The 24,722-nt window shown below is 49.2% G+C and overlaps 9 protein-coding genes across 9 annotated transcripts; 4 read left to right on the top strand and 5 right to left on the bottom strand.

The window, feature by feature from the left end:
- Positions 1-79: 79 nt before the first annotated feature.
- Positions 80-1,609, top strand: BDW70DRAFT_153392 (ubiquitin C-terminal hydrolase 37; the record flags this gene model as incomplete). The annotated part of the gene is made up of 6 exons (XM_073739625.1): positions 80-214; positions 264-358; positions 419-518; positions 582-763; positions 817-1,001; positions 1,056-1,609. The coding sequence occupies 6 exons, from the start codon at positions 80-82 to the stop codon at positions 1,607-1,609; spliced, it is 1,251 nt and encodes a 416-aa protein (XP_073592199.1).
- A 485-nt stretch (positions 1,610-2,094) lies between these two features.
- BDW70DRAFT_112484 (putative oxysterol binding protein (Orp8)) lies at positions 2,095-4,209 on the top strand. Its single transcript, XM_073734575.1, has 6 exons — positions 2,095-2,458; positions 2,536-2,612; positions 2,689-2,728; positions 2,789-2,858; positions 2,916-2,975; positions 3,045-4,209. Exons 1-6 carry the CDS (start codon positions 2,373-2,375, stop codon positions 3,993-3,995), a joined length of 1,284 nt encoding a protein of 427 aa, XP_073592198.1. The 5' UTR covers positions 2,095-2,372; the 3' UTR covers positions 3,996-4,209.
- Position 4,210: 1 nt separating this feature from the next.
- Positions 4,211-8,550, bottom strand: BDW70DRAFT_112480 (condensin subunit YCS4). Its single transcript, XM_073734574.1, has 6 exons — positions 8,195-8,550; positions 7,611-8,119; positions 7,434-7,557; positions 7,239-7,380; positions 4,800-7,181; positions 4,211-4,723 (listed from the first exon to the last, which is right to left on the bottom strand). The coding sequence occupies exons 1-6, from the start codon at positions 8,428-8,430 to the stop codon at positions 4,547-4,549; spliced, it is 3,570 nt and encodes a 1,189-aa protein (XP_073592197.1). The 5' UTR covers positions 8,431-8,550; the 3' UTR covers positions 4,211-4,546.
- A 446-nt stretch (positions 8,551-8,996) lies between these two features.
- BDW70DRAFT_112458 (serine/threonine protein kinase CDC7) lies at positions 8,997-10,838 on the top strand. Its single transcript, XM_073734572.1, has 2 exons — positions 8,997-9,432; positions 9,519-10,838. The coding sequence occupies exons 1-2, from the start codon at positions 9,162-9,164 to the stop codon at positions 10,730-10,732; spliced, it is 1,485 nt and encodes a 494-aa protein (XP_073592196.1). The 5' UTR covers positions 8,997-9,161; the 3' UTR covers positions 10,733-10,838.
- On the bottom strand, positions 10,782-12,079 carry BDW70DRAFT_112469 (ubiquitin-specific protease OTU1). The gene has a single exon (XM_073734573.1). It carries the CDS (start codon positions 11,913-11,915, stop codon positions 10,944-10,946), a length of 972 nt encoding a protein of 323 aa, XP_073592195.1. The 5' UTR covers positions 11,916-12,079; the 3' UTR covers positions 10,782-10,943.
- Positions 12,080-12,980: 901 nt separating this feature from the next.
- Positions 12,981-15,871, top strand: BDW70DRAFT_163584 (putative RSC complex subunit (RSC1); the record flags this gene model as incomplete). The annotated part of the gene is made up of 4 exons (XM_073741323.1): positions 12,981-13,147; positions 13,250-13,412; positions 13,486-14,826; positions 14,888-15,871. The coding sequence occupies 4 exons, from the start codon at positions 12,981-12,983 to the stop codon at positions 15,869-15,871; spliced, it is 2,655 nt and encodes an 884-aa protein (XP_073592194.1).
- A 901-nt stretch (positions 15,872-16,772) lies between these two features.
- On the bottom strand, positions 16,773-19,333 carry BDW70DRAFT_112444 (putative spindle poison sensitivity protein Scp3). Its single transcript, XM_073734571.1, has 4 exons — positions 19,225-19,333; positions 18,772-19,168; positions 18,531-18,652; positions 16,773-18,453 (listed from the first exon to the last, which is right to left on the bottom strand). Exons 2-4 carry the CDS (start codon positions 18,974-18,976, stop codon positions 17,125-17,127), a joined length of 1,656 nt encoding a protein of 551 aa, XP_073592193.1. The 5' UTR covers positions 18,977-19,168; positions 19,225-19,333; the 3' UTR covers positions 16,773-17,124.
- Positions 19,334-19,383: 50 nt separating this feature from the next.
- On the bottom strand, positions 19,384-20,916 carry BDW70DRAFT_143441 (putative TBP interacting domain protein). Its single transcript, XM_073738103.1, has 7 exons — positions 20,802-20,916; positions 20,707-20,745; positions 20,624-20,633; positions 20,513-20,568; positions 20,397-20,459; positions 19,930-20,339; positions 19,384-19,875 (listed from the first exon to the last, which is right to left on the bottom strand). Exons 1-7 carry the CDS (start codon positions 20,857-20,859, stop codon positions 19,843-19,845), a joined length of 669 nt encoding a protein of 222 aa, XP_073592192.1. The 5' UTR covers positions 20,860-20,916; the 3' UTR covers positions 19,384-19,842.
- Positions 20,917-21,097: 181 nt separating this feature from the next.
- On the bottom strand, positions 21,098-23,592 carry BDW70DRAFT_143439 (putative chitin synthase activator (Chs3)). The gene is made up of 4 exons (XM_073738102.1): positions 22,763-23,592; positions 22,582-22,701; positions 21,307-22,527; positions 21,098-21,253 (listed from the first exon to the last, which is right to left on the bottom strand). Exons 1-4 carry the CDS (start codon positions 23,492-23,494, stop codon positions 21,242-21,244), a joined length of 2,085 nt encoding a protein of 694 aa, XP_073592191.1. The 5' UTR covers positions 23,495-23,592; the 3' UTR covers positions 21,098-21,241.
- Between the last annotated feature and the right edge of the window lie 1,130 nt (positions 23,593-24,722).

Raw genomic sequence — 24,722 nt, 5'->3', positions numbered from 1 at the left:
GCAAGCTCTTGAAGCAGCATATTGTTCCAATCCTTTCAAAACTGCTAGACAGCTCACTACTTCGTTCGTCGTACGAACCATGGGTGAACGCTTGAAACGCAGAAAGTTGAATGGTTCTGCGGAGCAAAGGGATGAGAGGATTGATTCTTATCGAGCTGCCTCGAAAGACGAGAAAGAGTCCTGGAATGGGTTCTGCGAGTTAGAATCGGAACCAGTATGTACATCTTGATTTATGTTGTCCCACCCATACTCATACTCAAAAGGCTCTCTTCAATGTGATGCTCCGGGAATTTGGAGTTAGAGGTGTCAAAGTTCAAGAGATTGTGTCATTGGATAATGAACTCTTGGCTTTCTTAAAGTAATGTTCTCTGAGCCTCAGGATACATGCTGTATACTGAGCACGCGCAAATCCGTACAGTAAGCCAGTTTACGGCGTCATATTTTTGTTCCGCTGGCAAGAAGATGATCCAGAGAAACAGGAAGCAAGTTGTCCTGAAGGACTTTGGTTTGCGAATCAAGTTCGTACTCCCAGCTCTATCTTCACGGTCTTGCTGTTGACTCACGGGCCATTGTCATGCCAGACAGCGAATAATGCCTGTGCTAGCGTTGCTCTCCTGAACATCGTCAACAACATCGAAGGCGCAGATCTCGGAGAGAATCTTCGGAGCTTCAAAGATTTTACCATGCCATTTACACCCGCACTGCGAGGAGACGCAATAAATAACTTTGAATTCATCAAACGGATACATAACTCGTTTGCTAGGTACATAATCATAAGCAGCTACGATTGTCAAGTGGATCTAACATTGCGCCTAGGAGAATGGATATGCTCAATTCCGACCTCCAGCTTAAATACGAGGCGGCATTCAAGCGCAATCGGTCGAAGAAAAGTAGCCATGAGGAGCATGAGGCTGATGCGGGATTCCATTTTATTGCCTTTGTTCCTGCCTTGGGGAAGGTTTGGAAGTTTGATGGGTTAGAACGCCAGCCCCAGGCCCTCGGTTCGTGCTGTGTAATGGAAGAACACGTGGCAATGTTGCTAATATAGACTATAGGTGTATTCGAGCCGGGAAACGATTGGCTAGACCTGGTAAAGCCGAACATAGAGGCCCGAATGGATAAATATGGGATCGAGTTCTCAATCCTGGGCCTTGTTCGAGATCCGCTGCCTGATCTTATCAACCGACTTGCAGTGAACATTAAACAGCTGCAGGCGATTAAGAGGGCTCTAAAGCCACAAAAGCCAGAACTGGTTTGTGACGAACCGTCGGCTATTGAAACCCTTGATGAGAACACCCTTTTGGGCCCCGATGAGTCTTACGGCGTGACCGAAGAAGCCTTCGACAAGGCAGTTTTGCCTGCTGGGGAAGCAGAGAAGTATTTAGAGTTTTCAGCAGATGAATTGTCAAAACATCGCACGGAACTGAGCAGGGCACAACTAAGCCTCCGAACGGCTATTCGAGAGGAACAGCAGTCGCGGCGGGCAGACGAAGAGTATGCCGAGGGGCGGAGATATGATTATGGACCAGCAATAAGAACTTGGCTACGATTTTTGGCCCGGAAGCGGATTATTGAAGACTTGATTCCCATATCCCAACAGCGATGGTAGAATTGAATATGGTCTTAGCTGCCCTGCCCTGAATGGAAGATGCCCTACTTACAGTTGTGCACGGAAGATCAATGAACGCACCTGAAAATCATGCAAAGCATACCAATTAGGGGAAGCTGTTTGTAGCCACAGAAGAAAGGTGGAAATTCCTCGTGACGTGCCGATTGGACGAGAGGTCCTTTTCGACGTAACCGAAAGTAGCAAGTTGCGAGGCTTCAAGATTGTTCAGGTCTAACTACGAAGATCTTCCAGGCGGCTTGTTCTACAACCCCGCGTTCAGCCGAGTCATCCGTGTCCTAAAAGCGCACTTCACAGTATTCGTAAAGCACGCCTTGCCCGACCATAATGGGTATTGTTATGGAGTAAAGAAGATCAGAGAATCGGAGGCTTGACCGACTCAAGACGTCACCGCCTGCTCTCCAAACCGACCGCTTCGTCTCAACTCGCTTCAACGTTGGCTTGCCTCTCTGCTCTTTTTTTTTTTTTTTTTTCCCTGGCCTAGATGCTACAGAGACCGTTGGAATTGCTTTCGTTTTTCCCTTACTCGCTCCTATTGCTAAATATCACCACACGCCTACTTTTCTGCCCTGCTTTGGGTCTCAGTTTGACATCCATATCTATTGCGTCTGGACGCCAAAGCTAGATCTGTCGAATCTTCCTACATATTTCACATATTTCCGTCCGCTCAAGCCTGCTGCAGCTGGTTCACAGCTATATCCCTAGACTCTCATTGTAACAGACTCTCGGAAGCACCAGAATAATCATGTCTTCCGCATCAACGCCCGACCTGCCTGAGAAGGCCCCAGATGAATCTTCAAAGCTGAAGACATTTCTGTCCATCCTTCGGAAGTATGTGTTCTTGAGCCAGCTGGCAAAACTCTGATTAATCCTGCCCTTGCGCTAACCGAGCCGCATTATCTGTTCAGATTCGTCGGGGTGAGCGATATTGCATCCGTGAGATTTTCGCTACCTGCACAGCTTCTGGAGCCAACTCCTAACCTGGGTAGGTTGCTTGATCCTTGGTATTGGTAGATGATGGTGGGTGTTGCAGAGTGTTGACCGGGCTTTGGTATCATTAGAATACTGGAATTACTTGGATAGACCGGAGACCTTCGCAAGGTCAGCAAAATTGCCTTGTCATCAACCTCCCAGATTCAGTTTCTGACTGGAAATCTACAGCATCGGCACATCAGAAGAACCATTGGGACGGATGCTGGAGGTTTTGCGATTCTGGTTTACCAAAGACCTGGTTTGCTGTTCTTCCTGGTTTTGAAGGAATGTGCTCTTTTTTGCTAACTGCCAACAGAAATACATTAAGGGTAAACCTTGCAAACCGTATAATTCAACCCTTGGGGAGTTTTTTAGGGTAAGCTCGCGGCATTGCGCTCCTCATACCCCACCGTTTCCAGCGCTGACCGCAATTTCAAACATTTAGTGTAGCTGGGAAGTAGATTCCACTCTTCCCGAATTGCCCGTGTCATCCAAAGAGAGGCCAGTAAATGGTGCATCAACCGCGAAAGGTGGCAATGGGAAACCGGCTAGGGTGTGCTTCTTGACCGAACAAACATCTCACCATCCACCAGTGTCCGCATTCTACATTGACTGTCCAGACACGGGAGTATCTGCTCGTGGATTCGATCAGATTAGTGCCAAATTCACTGGGACAAGCATTCGTGTTGCCCCTGGTCAGCATAATCTCGGAATCTTCATCAATATTAGCAAGAGGGACGACGAGGAGTATCAGTTGACGCATCCCGCTGCTCATCTCGGTGGCCTGTTGAGGGGAGCTTTGTCAATAAGTGTGGCAGACACATGTTATATTGTCTGCCCGAAAACAAGGATTAAGGTGATTCTGCAATACTTAGAGGAGGGTTGGATCAGCCGAGCTCAGAATAAGGTTGAGGGAGTCATTTTCCGGTACGATCCAGAAAAAGATACCATTACCAGGATAAAAGACGTCCAAGAAGGTGACGTCCTTGCCAAAGTATCAGGATCGTGGCACGGCAAAATGTACTACACTCTAGCAGGGACGAGTGAGCCTCGCCTTCTGATTGACATCGGGCCTCTTTTTCCTGTCGCGAAAACTTTGCCGCCGGTGGATACTCAGCTATCCAACGAATCTCGAAAATTCTGGTCAGGTGTGACCGAGGCAATATTAGACAAGAGATACAGCCAAGCCACCAAGCTGAAAATGGAAATCGAGGACCGGCAACGGCAGAAGGCTGCGGAACGTCAAGAAAAGAACGAGGAGTGGAAGCCGCGCTTCTTCACCGGGACTGTCACGCCTTTGGGCAAACCGGCCTTGAGCGAGGAAGGCGTGAAAGCCCTCGAGGGTATTCGAACTCAACAGTACCATTTAGATGAAAGCGAGATCAAAGGCGCCTAGTCCGGATTTTCAACTGGAGTATATTTACTGAGTCCTTCATATGGGCCCGATCTTTGCGCACTATGAGAGGTGCCATGATAATCGGTGTGGTTTTGACTTAGACCGCTTACGTTCTCACCTTCTTTTGGCATTGCCTTTTCTTAGGGCCGTACGTAGTAGGCTTATGCTGTATCTATAAGGCCTAAGGCCTTTTTTCAATTTTAGATATCGGTTGTTGTCACAAGTGGCAGGCCCTCTTTTGTACTCAAATACACCTTGGCTATGTTTCCGCCAATACTGTCGAACCCTGCAATGTACGAACTATAATCATGACGGAGGATTCATCTAACCTGACGCGCAGCGTCTTTTAACTGCTGCGCTGCAAATACCAACTGGAGAAACATGAACGAGAAATGGTTGAAATAAAGAATCACCACAATGGTATAGCCCTATACCCGATTACAAACTCCAACACATACTGCGCCACCGTCATGCTGAATATAAACAGACACAAAGAAAGGGTAAAAAAACCCGAGTAGTTTGCATTCCACGGCATGCCGTCAGAGAAGATCTTAGGCAGTTGCCGTGTTTATAACTTTGTTGAACCCACCAGCCACGATTTTAGCTATCTCCTCATTCTTATGAGGAAGAAGAGACAGTGTGTATGCAACATCATTCCACTGCCGTTCCGTTTCGCATCTTGGTAACCGAGCGGCTAGTTTCTCCGCTAACTGGCGGGCATGTTTTTCCTGTAAGGCAATGCATGTTAGTTTCATGTTCCTGCTTGGAAGAGCTTTATGTTCTCAAGAACAGAAATAAACTTACCTTTTCAATAAAACCAATCAGGAACTTGACAATGCGCCTAAGTGCTCCTTCTTCTAGATTGCGCTCTGCACTTAGAAGACTGAACATATCAACGAAGTGGTTATAAACAGCATTGTCCTTGCCGGCCAATTCTGTAAAGAACATGCGGGACAAATCAGCTATTCTCTTGTCATCGTCTTCCAAGCATTTCGCCATTTCACCCAACTGTCCCTTGACCTTGACTTGACCAGCTAGGATGAGGAACGTGAGAGTCATCAGGCAAGTACGCTTGACGGAAGCGTCGTCGTCGTTGAGACGCCGGTAGAGGAAATCCGTGTTTTCGTCAATCAAATGATTGAAGCACACGGCCATGTCACCAAGAGCAATAACTGCATTACTCCGTACAATAGGGTCTTCGGAGCGTTCCATGATGGTGATCAAGAGAGGAAGGTTCTTTTCGCAGTATTCAGCGGAGACACACATCAGCTTGGCCATGCATATGGTTGCGGCAGCTTGAAGGTTACGGTCAGAATAAGTATTGTTGTTGGCGCAGATCTCTGCAACCAATGGTCCAAAATTTGACAGCAGTGAGTTTGCACCATACAGGAGTTCCCGTTCACGAATATGTGCTATTGCTTCCGTGAAATCATCTTCAGTTGTGCCGCCGATAAGGTCTAACTCATCATTCTCGCCAGGCTCGTCAATTTTTTGAACTGCCATGTTATGTGGTTTGTTCTTCTCTTGCTCTGCCTTGCGACGTTTGAAGTCAAGCTCACACAACTCTAAATGGACAATCTGTTTGATCGCAATATGACCCACGATAAATAAAAGCTGAGACAAGGCAGCTGACGAAGTCTTCTGCCCTGAGACAGATTTTTCAGTAGAAGCTGTGCCAGGGCGCTGGCCGTCTTCATTATCGGAGCTTCTTGAAGATGGCGGCCGTGTTTGTGGCTGGAATACGGACCTTGTTTTCCGCTTAACAATATCAGAACAAAGAACATCTGGATGTTTGGACAGAGCATAGATGGCGCTGATAGCTTGCTCTGCTACCCCGTACCACTCTTTACTATCCGAGACGGTTTCGACCATGGCCGCAAGCTTCGTCAGAACTGGGTGGTCGTTCGTGAGCTTGGAGATTCCAGACTCCTTCGACTTAGCCTGGCGGCCAGGAATCATTCGCCTGAGTGCAATGCATGTATATTTTGCGAGGATCAGGTCCGATCTGCCAAGGCTTCCAAGGCCGATCCTGAGCATTATCTCAATCTCTTTAATGACAATTTCTGGATCGGCTAGAGCAATCATGCCTAGAACGATGATGGCCCCCCGGCGCTGGGTCCTGGAGATTTCTTTCTTCTGCACGCCGTAAACTTGCCAAAGTTTAGCAATCACAGCATCAGATATATGGCCCGCCCTCATCATAGTGCTAAGTAGTTGTTCAAGACATGTGAGTTCAGCGGGAGTCGCGCCAAATGTGAGACTAAGCATATTCCTGGCAATATAATTCGCAGCATCATTAGGACTAAACGTGTCTGGCGCTTCAAAGAAGAGTCCTTTATAGCAATCGATCAAGTGAGTTTGGACTCCTTTTCCTTCGTCACTGTTGCCTTTGGTCCAAATGAGTCTCAGCATTCGCCGAATACCAGTGCGAGCAGTCTCCACTTTGTAAGCGTCCAACATGACAAAAAAATCCATTGCCTCAATAGCCTCACTTTTATTCTTTGAAGAAAGGAGCTGAGTCACAATATTAGATGCCGCGTGGAGAACCTCAATAAAACGTATTGCTTCGTTGTAATACTTTCTAGTCAGTTGCAATCGAGTAAGCAACTCCGACGTAGCGGCTTGTTCAGCGGCTTTTTTAATCGCTATCGTCTTCTCCTCTTCTGACATACGTGGCGCCTTTGACGGTGACTCGTCCGGTAATTGCGTGGCATCATCCAGCAGTTCACTGTCGATATGCGAAGCGTCCGCAGAATCGAATCCCGGCGTCTCTGGAGGTCTCAGCGCATTGAGTTCAGCATCGACGGCATCAAGGCGCTCTGTCCATTCCTTCAAGGAGAGCTGCCCGCCATGCATGACGCTAAAAGGGTGTGTTGAGACTAATTTAGCGATTAACTTGATCGCATTCCGTCGTACATTGCTACTCTTGTCCTCCAAACTTCTGGCCGCCAGCTCTGCAGCTGCTTGTCGACGTTTCGGGAATTTCTGTTCTAAATCGCAAATCCTCATGTAGACTTGGATAGCTCGGCAACGGCAGTACGGGTTGATATCGAGAAAGCGCTCCTCAAGAACATCGAAGAACGCGTTGATTTGTGATTTGTAGTTGTCAGTTCGCTCTTCCTGTTTGCTGAGGTCGGCTATAAGGTTTCCGCATACTTCTATTACGGCGCACCGCAGAGTATATGACTAGAGGGAAGAGTTAGGTAACTCTTCGAAGAATAGGTAACGGTGCAGGCATATTACCTCACTATCGAGCTGTTTCGCTAAAAGCGTCATTTGCTTAATAACCAGCCTGGGGGCCAGTTCTGAAAGCTTTATGATGAAGGCGGAGACTGATTTTGGCCCTCTGGTGTCGTTCGAGTTGAATTCTTTGTTTCCAAGTTCCCTGGCGATCCATTAGTGAATGAAAATGGCAGAGATTGCGTACGGCCGGAGTACTTTAGAATCTCATCGGATAACTGCGGGTAATCATATTGCTCCGCGAGGATATGTAGAAACTCTGCCATGGGCTCTGACAGGTGTTCGAAGTATGTCAAGCTCTGCACAATTGATGTCTGAGCGCCTGGATGGAGAGTTAGGTTTGAAGTCCTAAGGCCCTTTCCGCCAAAGACTTACCAAAACCATGACCGTGATGCTTCACCGCAATACAAAGGACTTTGAATGCGTGCATCCGAATCGCCATACTCTTCACTCTCTGTTCGTTCTCTAAAATGAGGTAACTTGAGCGGGTAAACAGGTTGATAAAAGTGTCACGGTCCGATGTAGTCAGAAAGATTTTGCTGAGTTTCAGCTTCATGACTTTGCACATGGTTTCCATTGCAACCTGAATCTGGGCTGTTCCATCCCAGTTGCTATCCTTGGTAGATTTAGGTCTCCCTGACTTACCCGTTCCTCGCCGGACGGGCACGGCTTCTGCTGGCTTTTCGGCTGCCTTCAACTCGACAGCGGACAGCGCCCATTGAAGGATAAAACCATACATCTCCAGAAGTTCCTTATGGGGTTGGATATTATCTTGCTCATCGGATTCGAGATCTCCATGAATAATATCCGCTTCAACCGATAATCCAGAAACTATCAGGTCGAGAAGTTTACTCAGAGACTTTGTCGGCAGAAAGTTGGAGTATCTGTAATGATTCAAAAGTTCAGAATTGGGACCAAATGGGCCAACAAGGGGCTCGGGGTTGGGGGCGAAGGCGCACTTTAGAAGAAACTGCAACGAGTCAAACGAAGATGCTCTGGCCAGCCCCTCTGGGTTCTCAGCCACAGCATCCACGATGGAGTTCAAGACATTGTCGATGACTGTGCTGGGCAGCTGCTCAGGCTCGGTTTCGAAAACCAGCAGCTCCGTGTCGGCTTCAGGAGTCGGCACGGAGTTTGGGTCGCTCAAATAATACTTGAGAGATTCATTGATATCAAACTGAATCCTCTCCTCCATATTGGAGAGGGCGAGGGAGGACCTCGAAGAACTATCTGCGAGGAGATGTGCTGCTTTACGGCGACAAGTCGTGGGATGAGAGTCGAGGGCGGGAAAGTCGATGTTGGTGGTGGGTGGGCTGTCGGGTCGATTTGTTTGTATCTTTCCACTTTAGTCGCCGTTTTCCCGCCGACCAGATTCGCCGCCGTAAGTCATGTGAACGAAACATGATAATGATTAGTCTTTCCTCCAGATGGAGGCTTCCCTGTATTTAGTCCTATCATTATTGTCAAAGTAGGAAATTTGTCTTCTTTAGTGGAACCAAAGCCCTTACAATCATTCGTCCATTATCGTCCCTTCTGCCACTTACAGCCGAAGAGCTTCTCACCGCGCCCACGCGCGAAATACACTTGTATTTCAGTGATTGCCGTAACCAAACTTGCTTATCGGGATAAATAAACAACACTAACCTATACTGCTTTCAGACATTTTACACGCTGCTGTAAAGAATATTGTCAAGATCCCGCGCTTCCAAAGTCATTCTGCAATGGAATCTCCAGCGAACCCTCTCTAAACCCCATACGTGCCTTCTGACCCTTCTTCTAATTGCGAGCGACACAGATCTTAATATTCTATTTGATTTCTCTTCATAACAGACTTTTCCCCTCCCTTCCATACAGCGGCGAAACCCATCGAGTGCAATCCGGCCGCTGTGATTCTCCTCCCACCCACCTGCTTCCTCCGCCGAGGCCATGTCTATGCTCGACGCGCCCTCCACAAGCATGCCCGATCTCCAACGCACCCAGACCATATCACAGCCGTTGAAATATGATCGGAAACCTAGAACAGCAGCTAATTATGGTCAACAACTAGAAAATCCTGACCAGGAGCATGATCATGAAAAGGATGAGCAGGAGGAGGAGGAGGAGGTTGATGAGGCTGTATTGGAGGATATGAAAAAGCTCGAAGACAACTTTCCAGGGATTTCAGATCGCTTCCGTTTGGTAAATAGGATTGGTGAAGGTATTGTCTGCAATGCACCTTCATTTACCATATGGCACGCCCGGAACGCCTGGAACGCCTGACTAAACTTATAATCTGGTTGCTAGGCACTTTCTCTACTGTATACAAGGCCGAAGATCTCCTATACGACCACTACCGAAACGACTGGGATGTATTTCAAGATACTCCAAGCAATGAATGGACAAATTCGCCGTCAAAACGACGTCGAGTCGAAGACGAGAACGGGAATACCATACCCATTAGGCGAACGAAACCACGATATGTTGCGCTGAAAAAGATATACGTCACCAGCAGCCCACTGCGCATACAGAATGAACTCGAACTACTACATGATCTCCGGGGATGCCGATCAGTTTGCCCTCTGATAACTGCATTCCGTCATCACGATCAAGTGGTCGCCGTTTTGCCCTTCTTCCCGCATACAGACTTTCGACTTCAGTACAGAACGTTTATGGTGGCTGATATGCGCCATTACTTTCGATCATTGTTCACTGCATTACACTCGGTTCATAAGCACAATATACTGCACCGCGATATCAAGCCAACCAACTTTTTGTACAATCCGGACTTGCGGGAAGGCGTTTTGGTGGACTTCGGTTTAGCAGAGCGCGAAGGCTCTGAGTATACCGGGACATGTCTCTGCACAAGCACGAGCCATATGCGTCGCGCGCGATACACCCAGAGTTACCACTATACCCACTGTGCCTCTTCCGGCCTCGCTGTAGGCTATCCGAAAAGTGACTCTCGGCCGTCAAAGCGTGCCAATCGTGCCGGGACGCGAGGGTTTCGTGCACCTGAGGTCCTGTTCAAGTGCACCTCGCAAACAACCAAAATAGACATGTGGTCTGCCGGCGTGATTCTACTAACATTACTTGGCCGTCGGTTTCCATTCTTCAACTCAGCCGACGATGTCGACGCACTGATAGAAATGGCGAGCATATTCGGCACCCGCCGCATGAAAAATGCCGCTGCCATGCACGGACAGATATTTGAAACCAATATTCCGACCATTGGAGAAAAAGGTTATAGCTGGGAAAAGCTTGTGAAATGGTCTAGCTGTGTAGAGGAGCTGACAGAGAGCGAGAAACAAGCTACCCGACTGTTAGCAGGATTGATGGAACTGGATCCATCCAAACGTCTAAGTGCTAAAGAGGCTATGCAGCACGAATTTTTTACTAACCCTATTGATCATGATGTTGAATGGGGGGGCCCCGAAGACAGCGCAGATAGCGGTAGGGAAGATGAAGGCGACAAAGGTGGAGACGACGATGGTGACGACGATGAAGTGGATATGGTATAGATCTCTTAATGATAATGCAAAGCAATGGTGTCTTATACGAACAGCCTTTTTGTACCGATGGACACGAGCCAGTGTTTAATGGAGGAATGGCGATAGAGCATATCGCTAGACGATTCATGCGTAGTGAGAGGTATTTACAACTGGTTAAGTGAAATTTTATATCCGTACCTGGCAGACGTCGGCTTGATGGGGCAGCTCTCGATTGCCCACTTTAGCTGACCTGGCTGAAATCTCTATGCCCGGTTTGCGTAGTATGACCCTTTGCACCCTGCTGTCCGACGAGTATAGCACCACAGTCGTTACAATGGAGGCGGAACGCAGCCACGTCAGTATAATAATTCCTCTCCTGTAAAAGCTTGCAAACGGCCAACGCTTTCTCGAGCGCCAGTGAATCCGATGCATTGAACACGGTAGTGTCAAACTCCGGCGGGACATTCTCTCCAGGCGACAAAGTAATGGTGTCATAATGAATGCCAGAATAGACCAAGAAGCATCGCCTACTCTGACCCTCGTTAAAACGGTCTACACGGAGATTTCCAAGATCAATAGAGCAGATCTCAACATCAAAATGCTTGCTCAATATGCTTATTTCGATTGCACCACCCCACGATGTCTCATTCTTGATCCAACGACAATAGTCATCCGGTGACTGCTCCAGAACTGCGGAGGAGTATTCGTCGGGGTTGTTCTGGATCGTTTCGGCCACTGCCGATCGAAGTTCAATCATGGTGTCCTCGCCTGGCAGGAGTGCAGTGCTTATTGCGCGAAACAGGCACGAGTTGTCATCGGGCATGACACGTAGAACGAATAGACCACCATGCTCCGGCGAGGGGACTTTTGGTGTATCCTCGGCAACGGGATTTTGTTTGCGTGATAAAGAGAGTTTCGGAGATGATTGCCCGGCATAAGAGGAAGTGTCTCCCTTCTTTCCTGACGGTCCAGTTGGTCCATCTTTGGCCGAGATAATGAGTTGCTCCCGGTCCAACTGAATCCCAAGCTCGACAAGTTTCTGGTCTGTTTCTGCATGTTCCAATGATATCGGTTTCGGCGGATAGCCGTACTTCACTTCATAGGCAGTCAATCCTGTCTTCTCAATGATCGCGTTTCGGATGTCTCCAACTGTTGCGTCCTCGGCAAGGGTAATAGCAAATTGCCCAGAGGGACCTCGTATTCGTATTCTCATTTTGACAGAACCGCGCAAGTATAAGTGAGCACGGAGATGAAGGATAAAGGAACGATTGATGAAACTACCGCGCCACGGCGGAAGATCAGTGGCGCAGGTCGGATGGTGGGGCAGAAGGTGCCAACATTTGCCAGTTGTGAGAATCCAGAGCTAAGAGTTCTGGGATAGCTTACAGCCTAGTCGCCCTTGGACGTTGAGTGCCGGCCGGCGCTATCGGGTCATCAGGGTGCCTGGCGTGTTCCAATGAGTGGAAGGGCCCAAGCTTGCGAGCTTTTGCTTGTAAACAAGTAGCTGAGGGTGATAAGAGTGGGAGTGCGGGGAATTTCCAGCTATTCTCCGCATTTGGCTATGGCCATCCGCAGAGACCTCTCCGTCACACAGCTGCTGCCAGGGTCACCAATCTGTCTGCTTTGATGCCAGGGAATTGATGACCCTGGAGGACCCGTTGAGGGAAAGCCCAGGATCTGAGTACCAAACTGACCCAAGTAATCTGCACCAAAAGTCATTCAAGGTCATCCCTACATAATGAACATACCTGAGACAAAGGGATTAGGAAATGAGTTCACCAAGCACCATTCTTCTTTAAAGGCCACTCATCTAGAACACCTATATTTACTGAGACCTGAACTCTACTAAGCGCTAGACTGCAGAAGTATGAAGGGCACTATGAGGGTATCCACTGCTATACATGTTGGCGGTATCATGCAGGGGTCCACGCAGGGAGTATTGTATCCTACTACTATTTACCTTGCCCTTAGCACGAATCAACAGCAAGAGCATGGCAAATTATATCTAGTTCTGTTGGCTGAGCAGTTCTTCCTCAGTTATTGTACAAACTAGAGAGCGTAAGCATACGGTACAAATACAGCTGGTACCTTACAGTATCGAATTTAGACCTTAGTCAGCATACTCACTGGAAAGAACCTCTGCCTGTTGCTGTTGCGTGCTTCTGGACGTTCGGATACTCTTCAAGTAAAAAGAATCAATTGAAAAGACACTACCAGCACTTCCAACGGTTCCTCTCTGACTTGCGCTGCTGTCTCCGTGCTCGTGGTGGCCAATACGATGGAGAAAGCCTCCGAACCGTCGCAAGCGCAGCCAACTCCTGAGGAGCCCGTCCAGTCGATTGAGGACGATGGCAAGCAGAACGGTGTCACCAGTACCGTCACTGAGGAACAATGGAAACGTATGATGGATGTTGTCCTTGCGATCTATGAGGTTCGAGAAGCAGAGTAAGTGGTTGTCAGATTGATCGCGCGACAGCCCAAAGGGCGATTGCTCCTGGGTCGTGCCGTCGCAAAAACAAACCTGTGCTGACACCTTTCATCTCTCAGTGGCCATGACCCGTCGAGACTTTTCCATCGCAGCGTCAACAAGCGTAATGTTCCCGATTATTACGATATCATCAAGGAGCCGATGGCGCTTAGTATCCTGAAGCAGAAGATCAACAAGCGGGAGTACAAAAGCGTCTCTGAGTTCGTGCGGGATTGCGCCCTGGTAAGCTAGCAGTCTAGAACATTATCATGCTCGTCGCTGTCACGATGTGTGTCTGACATCACCTCCGATACAGATCCCTCACAATGCGCAAACCTACAACCGGCCGAATTCCCAGGCATACGAGGATTCGCTCGTGATCAAGGATGCCTTTATTACCGAACTTCAGAAATTAGTTCAAGCGGGAATTATCACTGCCGAGGAAGCGGAACTTCCAGATCTTGGTGAAATTCCGGAGCCAGATCCCCTACCGGAGGAAGATGATGACGAGGACGAAGATGATGACGATGATGACGATGATGAGGACTCCGACGACGAAGGCCGCAGGAGAAAGAAGCGCGGCCCTCGCCCGGGGTTCAAACGAGACGGTGCAAAAGATGATACGAGTAAATCTGCGGATCCTGAGCAGAGAAAAAAGCGAGGCCGCCCTCCGCGCGTTGATACCCCGATGGAAGCAAGAATTAAAGCAGTCCTAAAGGGGATCCGGAAACTTAAAGGCCCCGGTAATCAACTCAAAGTTCGACATTTTGAGCGGCTACCTGACAAAGGTGTGTATCCGGATTACTATGTCGAAATCAAAGATCCTATTGCGATTGATATCATCAAGCGAAAGTCGAAGCGGAAGAAGTACAATTCAGTAGACCACTTCATGAAGGATATGGATCTAATGTTCAACAATGCGAAAACCTACAATCAACCAGAGAGTCAAATCTACAAGGACGCGGTGGACCTTCAAATGGAGGCAAGAAGGCTTGCAGATCTAGAGAAGAAGAAACCAGACAGCGATTATCTAATGGAAGACGGCCGTCTACCGCTTCCGGATGGCATTCTTCATAAGGGCGAGCTGTGGAAGGTTGGGGACTGGGTGCATATCCAGAACCCCAACGATGTGACCAAGCCAATCGTGGCGCAAATATACCGGACTTGGCAGGACTCTGAGGGCGAGAAATGGATCAATGCCTGCTGGTACTATCGCCCGGAGCAGACTGTCCACCATTTCGAAAAGCACTTCTACCCTAACGAGGTGGTTAAGACTGGTCAATATCGTGATCATCGGATCGACGAGATAGTTGACCGGTGCTTCGTGATGTTCTTCACGCGGTATAACCGTGGAAGGCCCAGAGACTTCCCTCTCGACAAGGAGATCTACGTGTGCGAGGCTCGGTACAATGAGGAAAAACATAAACTCAACAAGATCAAAACCTGGGCCAGTTGCCTTCCCGACGAAGTACGAGAGAAGGATTATGAGATGGATTTATATGATGTTCCTCGCAGAATAAAGAAGATACCCAGTCCGATCAAGCATCTGCTCAAAAGTGATGCAAAAGAGACAGACGACCTACCAAAACCATCCTGGGGGGCAGAAAATGCACCGCCAGTGGTAGGTGCAGTTCATTGTCGTCCGCGCGATGAAAATGTAAGTCATATTTCATTCATTTTTGCTTTACTGCTTAGCTTGCTCTGACATTATTCTGCAGGAATCACCGCCTCCGGAGCCCACTCCATCACCACCTCCTCCGGCCATTCCTCCATCGGCTCTCCCGTCAGTTCCTCGACAAGCGTCAATGAGCCAAGCACCCACGCAGCCCGTTATGAACAGCCCGGCCGCACTTCTGGCCGCAGCAAGTCCTGTTCCGGTGCGTTCTCCGGCCGCGCATGTCGGACCTGCTCACCATTCGCCAGCCCCAGCTCCTCCAATTCCATATCACCAGCCTCAGGCTCCCTACCAGACAGCCATACAGCAGAGACGTTCTAGTGGATTTGTGACTCAGAACATTATACCAGGTACTTATCAAGGGCCAACCCCTCCTCTTCCATATGCCGTCCCTCAGGGTACACATTATACACCATATCAAATAAGCCGTGCGCAAGGAGCACCAACTATGTACAATTCCAACGCTCCCCGGCCAGTTGAAGTGTTTCACTTAAGTGACACCGCAAATGCGGCCATTCCAGCGGACATCCGCGAGCAATTCCACTGTGATGACCAAGGTCATGTGCTTTTCTTCTCTTGCGCACCTCTGGATATCGGGTCGGCAGTTCAGCAAAAACTAGGGCACTCGCTAAAATATCTCGCCGCCAAGGAAGAACGCCGAAAACTCGTTGAGGCTAAGAAGCGCAAAGAGAGTTCTGAACAAAAGGAACGCGAGCGAGCCAGTAAACGGCAGTGTGCTGATAAGCAAACAGCTCTCGCGGCGCAGGTAGAAGCCGTAGCAGAAAAGGCTGTTGAAATTATGACAAACGAGATCGTTAAAGGCACGGATAAGATATATGAGGCATTGTATCAGGACCAAGCCGAGACTGCTCGGGAAGCGGATACAAAGGCTCGTGAGGAACGAATTTCGAAAGCTCGTGCCATCCAAGCAAAGACAGCACAGATCCAGGGGAAGTCAACCAAGCCAACATTCGTCAGTCTTAAAGGGAGTGGGATGTACTTGGACGAGATTGACCCTGCTGCATAATCGCGCGGCTCTTCGCCCTCATAGGCTTCAAGCCACCCGCGGTTTATTCGGCTTCTGTTAGCGGGGGTATTATCTTTGCTGTTCACTCGGTTTGGCGCATGGCGGAAGGGGTGTTCAAGGTTTGAATCAGTCCGACACTAGAAAACATTCATTAGTCTCACCTATATTCCCTTCGTGTATAATAGCGTCAATCTATTGTCTTAACGCAGTCTGTAGCTTTAGAGCCATCAAACATATTTTCTTGCCGCTGGACGGAGATGGGCTAGGTTGGGGCTAACTACGGCATCGGTGCTCGAGGCGTGAAGAGCGTGCAGCGTTTGATTAAAATGATAATATCCTTGATTGAAGTTATCATATACCAAAAACGAATCAACAACCTCCATGGATCACGATAGTCAATTTATCAAATTGTCTGACATTAACCACTGCGCAATGCCTCCGCCTAACCATTCCTTTTCAAGCTGTAAATTGTAGCGCAAACTATAGACTCATGAATGTGTCTAATTATTTATTGCAGGTCTTGGTCCAACCGTCAGGGCTGATCAAGTAGATTTTGCACGCTGCTTGCATGTGAGGTGACCCATCGCCTTCTTCGGTACCATCCATACACTGGAATTTAAGGAGAGATCATAAATGAAACATCAATCGTTGACTCATGAGTTGCGTACATACAAACTGAAACCCAAAAATAGAGAAGAGCATGTACAGTAACAATGCAAAGAGGGAAAGGGCCAGATCGTAGGGCACGAATGGGAATAAAAGCAGGTTCATAGTTGTGACAGGTCAGATGGCAACAAGATAAAAGGAAAATTATTTTCAGCCTTGATCAACCATGAGAGATATTGACAAAAAAAAAGAGATGATAGGAGAGAAGATGCCCGGTTAAATGCAGAGACAAAACCCGTTTTTGGAAACCCAGCATAGCAAGCATCTTACCATCCATCTGGAACGCCTTTTAACTGAAATAAACGCCATGATTTGTCTAGTCGGCGGTGATGGTACGCGAAGTTGCGAATATGATGATAGGAACGGAGGGTAGGTGCGATATAAAGTGGCACCGTGTTTCGAACTCAGAAATCGCTTAAACCGTTCTATGCAAAATTTCCCTCCGATTGCAAGTATAGCGGATGATGATTCTTTGTGGATAGATGTTATGATAGACGTTGAGGTGGAACCGAAAATGATATCCTCTTATGGTGTAATCCGTGCTGAGTTCTGTGCCTTATCCAGAACTAGAAGATGACTCGCCGCTCTCATACTTGTAAGCTAGACGACTTTCCAGTCGGCGTAGTATCTTCGTTGCTGTTTCGTTTACTGCTGTCTTCTTCCTCCATAGAAAAAACAAGATCGCCCTCACCCTGCTCCTGTTCTTCTTCAATTTTGCTGGTGCTAACGGGAGATGGCACAGTGCGGTCGAGGCGGCTGCTTGCACTAATTGACGGAGTATGACGAGTCGAAGGTGGATGGAGTGATAGACCGCTAAGCTGCTGGGATATCATGGAGGCTGACGAGGTCCGTGGTGGACTGCCGATAGGGCCGAGACTGGGGCTACCACCAAATTGCAAGGATGACTCCCGTAAAGGAGAGCCAATATGCGTAAGCGATCCATGATGAGCCTCTTCCTCTTTCTTTTGCTGTCGCTGCTTGGCGAACAGCGCCCCAAATCGAGACGGACTGGAGGCAAGAGGAGAACTAACTTTCGAAAAGCTGGTGCTCATACCCAAACCGCTGAGGTCGCGGTGGCTAGAGCTTAGCTCATTGTCCGTGCGAGATAAACGGCGGAGCCTTTCCTGAGGCGTTAGGACATCGTCGTGTAGGTTCATGGGCAGATAATCCTCTTCCATTGGGAAGTTGCTCTCCTCCCAATCATCCATAACATTGGGTCGAGGAACACTTGCAGATAGCATTCGCGGTTTCAGAGGTCGTTGAGAGTGTAGGAATCGCGGCCCAATTCCGTCCTCAAGCGTACCAGGGGGCGACGAACCGATGAAAGGGGACGATGGCTTCTTCAGGTCAGCACCCCAGGGATCGCGGAAAGTTCGAGGCGGATTCGTTCTCTGCGCAGGAGGGGAGGCTAGATCTAATCCAAATCTGGACGGCACCGAAGCGGCGACGGGTCCATAACGAGCGGCATGGGAGATTCCTTGACTATCGAACGAGGCAGGAAGGGGCGCATCAAGGGCAGTGAGATACTGATTGTGATTTGGAGACATGGGAAATCGTAGTTCCTCAACAGGCGAGCCGTACTTGGAGCCGGCATCAGAAGCTAGCCCCGTGTCGATTGAGGGTATGGTGTCATAAGGTTGCGGCTGCTGCTGAGGATGAAGGGCGGCAAACTCTTCTTGCGAAGGAAGCTGGGAGACATATCTAGGGTCATGACCATTCATCCGTTGCTGCGAGAGTACGGAATTGGTCAGTGCGGAGTCTTGGTTGACATATGCCTGAGGATTGACCCGGCCGCCGAGATTAAGATGACTGCTACCCATTCCCATTCCCATTCCCCCGCCACTGGGCCTGTTCACTCGTCGGCCATCAGGCAAAATATGAGCAAGGGCACACTTTGCCCCAAATTTGCAATTGCCCTATTCCCGCAGAGACCGAACACAGTCAGCGATACAACTCATCAAGCCGGAAACTCGCGGAGACCGAAAGCACATACCTTAGTAAAGTATTTGCAGGGCGCATACTCGATCGCGGCATCTGTAGAGTGGAGAAAAGGGCAAGCAGGTCCAGCCTGACAGGCTCCTTGACGGAAGAACTTGCACGGCACATGCTTCGTGTCTGCTCACAGGCAGTGATGAGTTAGCTCAAGTCACAGCAAAAAAGTGGTGGGAAGTTAAATGAGAAGTAATGCCGCATCTGTAGATTTCTAAAAGGCGGGACAAGTAATGAGATCTTACTGCTTTGATTTGGAGGACTCCGGGCAGCCATGTCGTAGCCCGAGGGATTGCGCGAATGACCGTTCTGGAGATGCTGAGGTCCTGAGGGAACCGGTAGGGGTGCGCGACCTTTCATATCCGTCAAGAGCCGGTTCCGAGAGCGAGTAGTGTGGTCAGTGGAAGGTTGAGTCGGAAGATCGCGAGAAGCCGACATCTGCATTTCCATGCGTACGGAGAGGCAATTGACGCAAAAATTGGAGGGGTTTATCGGACGGAGGCGACCTGCGAGTGGGGGACCGTTGGCGGTGTGCGTTCTACTGTCAAGGCCCGATCGAGGTCCGTGATGAACTGTTAACACAACCGAGACAGTTAATATAATAACAGAGGTTAGGACGACGGTAAAAGCCTATTCGCACAGCTGGTGATCTGTGGATGAGACTCGATTCACTACCGTAGATGTTGATTGATGCTTACTTCGGGCTCGTGTTATCCGCCTCTCAATACTTCAATTCGACGAGAAATGGGACCGGGACTTTGAGCCGGCGCGATCACAAGTATAGCAATTAGAGCCCCGACGCCAAACTTTTTCTGAACGGGAATCGTCAGATGAACGTTGGGGATGACAGCCATTAAGGCAATAAATCTTGCCCGACATGACGCCACCCAAGTGTTCATCTGGCGACATCATGCGCCCCTGCTTCGACCTGCTCAGCGAAGCCAGGTACAGCTGGGTCTTGGAGTCGGCTGCAGACTCCCATATCCCAACTGAGCTGTTTCTTGCACTTCCAGGGGTATACAAGCAAAGTAGCCGCAGGCCCTCGACTACTGCAGCCGTCAAATCAGCTCAAGACCATGATCTGCCTAGCTTGACAAGAGGCCGCCGATCGCAGGTTATCTGTCCTCATTAAGTGTAACCTGCTCCCCACACTTTCTTCATGCTTGCGGAACTCTGCGCAAGGAGCAACATGTCGGTTAAACAATAATCTGATTGCCATTGCGCACATTATAACTCCTTTCTGACCTGTGAAACATACGAGTTGGAAGACATCAAGTCTAGCCCCGCACATAAAGACATAAATGACCATTTTGCTGCTACATAGGAGTCCCCTCCAGACCCAAATTCTCCTGCAAAGGGCGTCAGCACAAGGATACGTATCATTCACAAAAGCGCCCTCATACCCAAAGTTCCTCTCGCGTCATACCTTCCGGAAGCGTTTCAGAACACTTGCGCCAGAGGTCGCGGCATATCTTAGCCCGAACGCTTTCCTGGTTCTGCCATATCTTCCAGTCCTTTCTCATCTTTTCCTTCTCTTGAGGGGACACCTCAGCCGAGGCATCGCCACACACCTTGATCAAACGAGCAGCAAGTGATTCCTTCTCTTTCTCGAGCTTCATGATCTCAGTGCGAAGTTCGGAGAGCAGAGGCATTGCGTTGAGAGAGTTCAGCTCCCCTTGTACCCTCTTCTCGTTCTCCTTGAGACTGGAGAGTTGTTCCTGTAGACTTACAATCTCTTCGTCCATGGCAGCTATCACATCGTGGCCGGCTTCGTTAATTTCTTCCTGCAACGCATGGTAGACCGTTTGTTTTCCTAGGCATCGAGACAGGTTACTTTTCGCTCGTCACTCGTTATTGTGGAAGAGCTCACCAGCTACACGGCACTCGATCTCCTTCTTCTGGTGTAGCTCACGTAGAGCTTTTATTGCATAAGCTGCATACACTCTTATGTTAGCACATGAGCCGCAACAACAAAGGAATACTTGCTTTTGGTGACCCTGTTATGCAGATTTGTCGAGATGTCGAGAGCCGAATAAGGACGACTATCCCTCAACCATTACCTCTGTTACGCGAACACAAGTTCAGGAAAGACTTTACTTCTGTTTCACTGTTTTCAAAACCAGGATAAGTATGCAAGTTTGTATGAGGGCTGACTTGAGAGAATCAGAAATAATACTTACTCAGATAATCGAGGATCAGTGCAGAGCCCTCGAGGGAAGCTTAACGGAAGTTAGTCTTCTCGCAAGTTGCTAACCTAAAAATTTCTATATCTCACCATCTTTTGCTGTTTTATCAGTTTTTCCTTTCTTCTGAGCCATGATTAGACCAGACATATATTGTGATTGGCGATGCGAATGGGAGGAAAGTGGGAAAATGTGATGGAGAACCAGGAAGACAGTGGGCGAAAGACAGCTCTGTAAGGTTCAGGCAGACGAGATCCTACATCATCAAGACCGTGCTCACTCCCACAAGCAGGATAGACGAGCTTGCATGATCCATGTGGACTAAAACTCGGCCAATAACCAGACGTAAGATAATAGAAATGCAGGACAGAAATCACGCTTTAATGAGCAACTGCTATTATTTCATCTCATAGATTCCTATCCACCGAAAGAAGACCTAGGCTACCACAATAACAAAGACCAGGCCCATTTATTCCACAATTTTTACACGAAACAAATAGACGCGAATGTAAATACAGATAGATATTGGGTATCACATGACGATCTAATAAAGAGCATTAGAGAGACCAGTGGAGATATGCCAGAGAAAGTACTTACGCAATCGCTCTCTTTCGGAGCTTGGGGAACACCCATTTCCTCGAAAGTTTTCGGGCCTTTGCCGGGTAGACGACCAGGTGTCGCTGGTTTCTGAGTGGCAGGAGCCGCTGGCGCAGCCGACGGTGGAGCAGACCCGGGCTTTGGCGTGGCGGAAGGAGATTGCACTGAATCGGCACGTGGAGGAAAGTTTGCGGAAGAAGGGGAAGGCCGCGGGGAGGGCATAGCACCCGGAACGGGCGTCCGTGCGGGCTTCCGGTCTGGGACATTGTCTAAGCGTTGAGGGCGTCTCCGCATATCCTGTCTCTGAGGTTCAATGGGCGCCGAGTAGCCGATGTCTAATTTCGGTGCGGTCGACATTAGAGGTGCTGAACCACCTGGTGGTGTTGCAGAGCCTGGTGGGCGGTAACCCATTGGCCCCGGCCCGTATGAAGCGGCACGGTTGTACTGAGCAACATTGGGGCGGATGTTTGGGTTGATACCAAAGGCTGAACTGGGCCGAGCATCGGAGGGATAACCCGGATGGCCATGGGGCCCCTGCCGGTCGGGGTAGGGAGCCGCAGGGGCCGTGCTAGGATCTGAAAGGCTCATCCTAGACGGGTCAGGCATCTCGAGGTTCTCGGTGACTGGTTGCATTGCGCTTGCGTTAGAAGCTCCTCGTTGATGGTTCCCATAGCGGGTGGATTTAATTCGAGCAATAGCAACATTCTCATGATCTCGGCGGGACAAGGTCTTCGATCGCGAGATGCTATCGATCCGACCGGTAGCATCTTTGTTTCCGCTCGCTGCAGCTTTAGCATACCAGCTTTTAGCTTCTTTAATGTCAACAGGAACATAAATGCCGACTTCATAGAAGTAACCCAGGGCGAATTCCGCTGTGGGTAGGCCGCTTTGAGCCGCCCGTTGGGCGTATGTGAACGCCAGTTCATCATTTTTCTCGAAAACACCTTCGTGTCCACACAGAAACCATTTACTAATAGCCATCTCGGCCTCGGGCTCGCCCTGGCGTGCAGCAAGTGCATTGTAATGCAAGGATAATGCCGGGTTGAAATCACAGCCAAGCTGGCCCAGTTCATATGCGGCTCCCATCTTCACCTGGGCCTTGGCGAATCCGTGATAGGCGGCCTTTTCGATGTTGATGCGCGCAGCGTTGAGATCCAGAGGAAGGTAGCTTTCTGGAACGTTGACCTGGGGCAATTCTCGGGCTAGAAGCATGCCATAGACCTGTTTTGAAAGACGTTAGTTTGGTGAATATGAGATCTCACAGCGACCACTCACGTAGGCACCCTGAGGCGCATTCTCGTCGCAGGACTGCGCAGCAAGACTGATGTACTCGAGACCCAAGCGGTAGTCCTGACGTTGTCCATGCTGTCCAAGCAGTATCATCATTCCCAAGCGCTATATGGGGCCGATTAGCGTGTGATACACTGCTTTGTCAGGTTTTTGACAGCGGACGTACATAGTAAGAGGCAGAATCCTTCATCGCGACACCCTTCTCGTAGTGCCTGATCGCCTTCTCTGGCTCTCCAGAGCTTTCAAATTGCATTCCGATGCGATATTCTGCCCGTGCATAACCCTTTTCTGCAGCTCTCGAGTAGCAGCGGAAGGCCTCTTTTTTGTCCACACGGTATCCGAACTTGCCGAACTCTAGCCACATACCCTTAATAAATTCCGCCTTCGGATGATACTGTTCAGCCAAGAAGTTGACGATATTCAATGCGTCGTTCCGCAGCTGCCGCTCAACAGAAGGGGTTTGCGGACGCGGCGGCTGAATAACAGACAAACGGGCCTCGTTCTGCATAGCGACCTCCACATGTGCGAGCACATCTTGGGCCCATGCCAGTTGCATTTCCGGGTCGTTCGAGGACAGCACGGGTAAGCGAGCCTTCTCTAAGTTCGCTTCTCTTTGTTCATCGGTGGGAGGAACGTTTGGCGGCGGGTTTCGCAGCACCGGGAAAGGGGAGAAGTTTGGCGCGTCCATTACGTCGTATACAGCTGCAGATTGTTCATAGTGGGCTGCCTCATAGCCAGAGTGTAGAGGCTGACCTTGGACAACGGAGGCGGAAGAAGATCGCTCTGGGAACCGTGAGCGCTCATACTGGGCCTGGCCGTATTGCATGCGGTTGGGGCTGCGAGCCTGATGTTCAAGCTGCGCGATGTTGTCTTGCATATTCTCCGGAACTTCGGGCATGACTCTGCTAGTGGACAAAATGGTTTTCTGCAATCAGCAAACATCACACAAAGGAGCACTAGTGGGAAATTAATATATACGTGGTTGTGCGGTGTGTTGCTGAGGGGCCGAACTCTTGGACTAGGAAGAACGCGGTCGCACCTTTGAGGAGAGGGAGAAATTACTTCCGGAATGAAGTACTGGTCATCGCCTCCTGGCATCCAGGTAGCACCGAGACCTCCCTGGCCACGGCCTTGTGGTGGTCGATTCATTGTTCACGAGAATAGGCCGCGTTTGGTGCCTAGATTTGGTTTCTTTCTTTGCTTTTCTCCTGTCTAGCGCCTGCGGAGTCCACTCCTGCCAATAAATTGCTGGGTTGTGGGAGTCAGACGAGAGCTATATTGCTTAGGATCTTGGATCTGGCTGGTTCATTGCATCCCAAACATAAAAAGGAGGGGTGGAGCGGAAGGAAATAATATGACGAGATGGAGAAGCGCTCGTAAGGTTCAAGACTCAGCAAGAGGGAAGACTCAGGAAAAGGAAGGGATTTGCAGTGTCTACCAGGCTAGGTACCAGCCGGGGAGGGAACTCAGTCTGACGGTCGACCCCGCTATAACAAACAGGGTGCCTGAACGCGATGGGGTTGTGGAACTGGCTAGATTTGATACACCGGAGTTGGAGACATTGAATTACAATCCAGTACTCTAAAGCGATAGGAACTCTGAAGTGTGCTTCGTTTATTATAAGATAAAAGAATAACATGGTAAACATGGACAGCTTCCAAGGGTTGTTCTTATGGATAGCGGGGTGCGTGCGCTGGTTTATTCTCAACTGTGTACTCGGCATCAGCAGCCATCCAAGCTTTCAGATACGCTGAGCAGCCTGTAAAATTCTTCGGTTTTTTCCCATCGCTGTCACTGTTATCCCCGCCGCCTGAGCTCCACTTAAAAGGGGTGCACCTTATTATAGGAATTCATCCGCACTTGAAGACTTCACGACCAGTCGTGTCTGCTTACTTTTCGAAGAAACTATTTTTATCTGGCTTAGCCGCTGGCCCGCAGTGCCGTTTGTTCCAGAAAATTTAGCATCACCTCCCTCCTAGGTGGCTGAGCCACCATTCATGCAGGGGCACTTGTTGAGTGTTACTCAGCTCTTACTTCTTGATATTGTTGGATGAACAGTGTCAACGCGTGCGCTTGAGCGAACATTACCATTAGGGATGACTTCATGAAATCTCATACTCTGTTTT

Source organism: Aspergillus foveolatus (genome assembly GCF_047715535.1).
Source record: "Aspergillus foveolatus strain CBS 279.81 unplaced genomic scaffold BDW70scaffold_73, whole genome shotgun sequence".
NCBI classification, from domain to species: domain Eukaryota; kingdom Fungi; phylum Ascomycota; class Eurotiomycetes; order Eurotiales; family Aspergillaceae; genus Aspergillus; species Aspergillus foveolatus.
The sequence above is the reverse complement of the archived record's forward strand: the minus strand, read 5'-3'. Positions and strand labels throughout refer to the sequence as shown.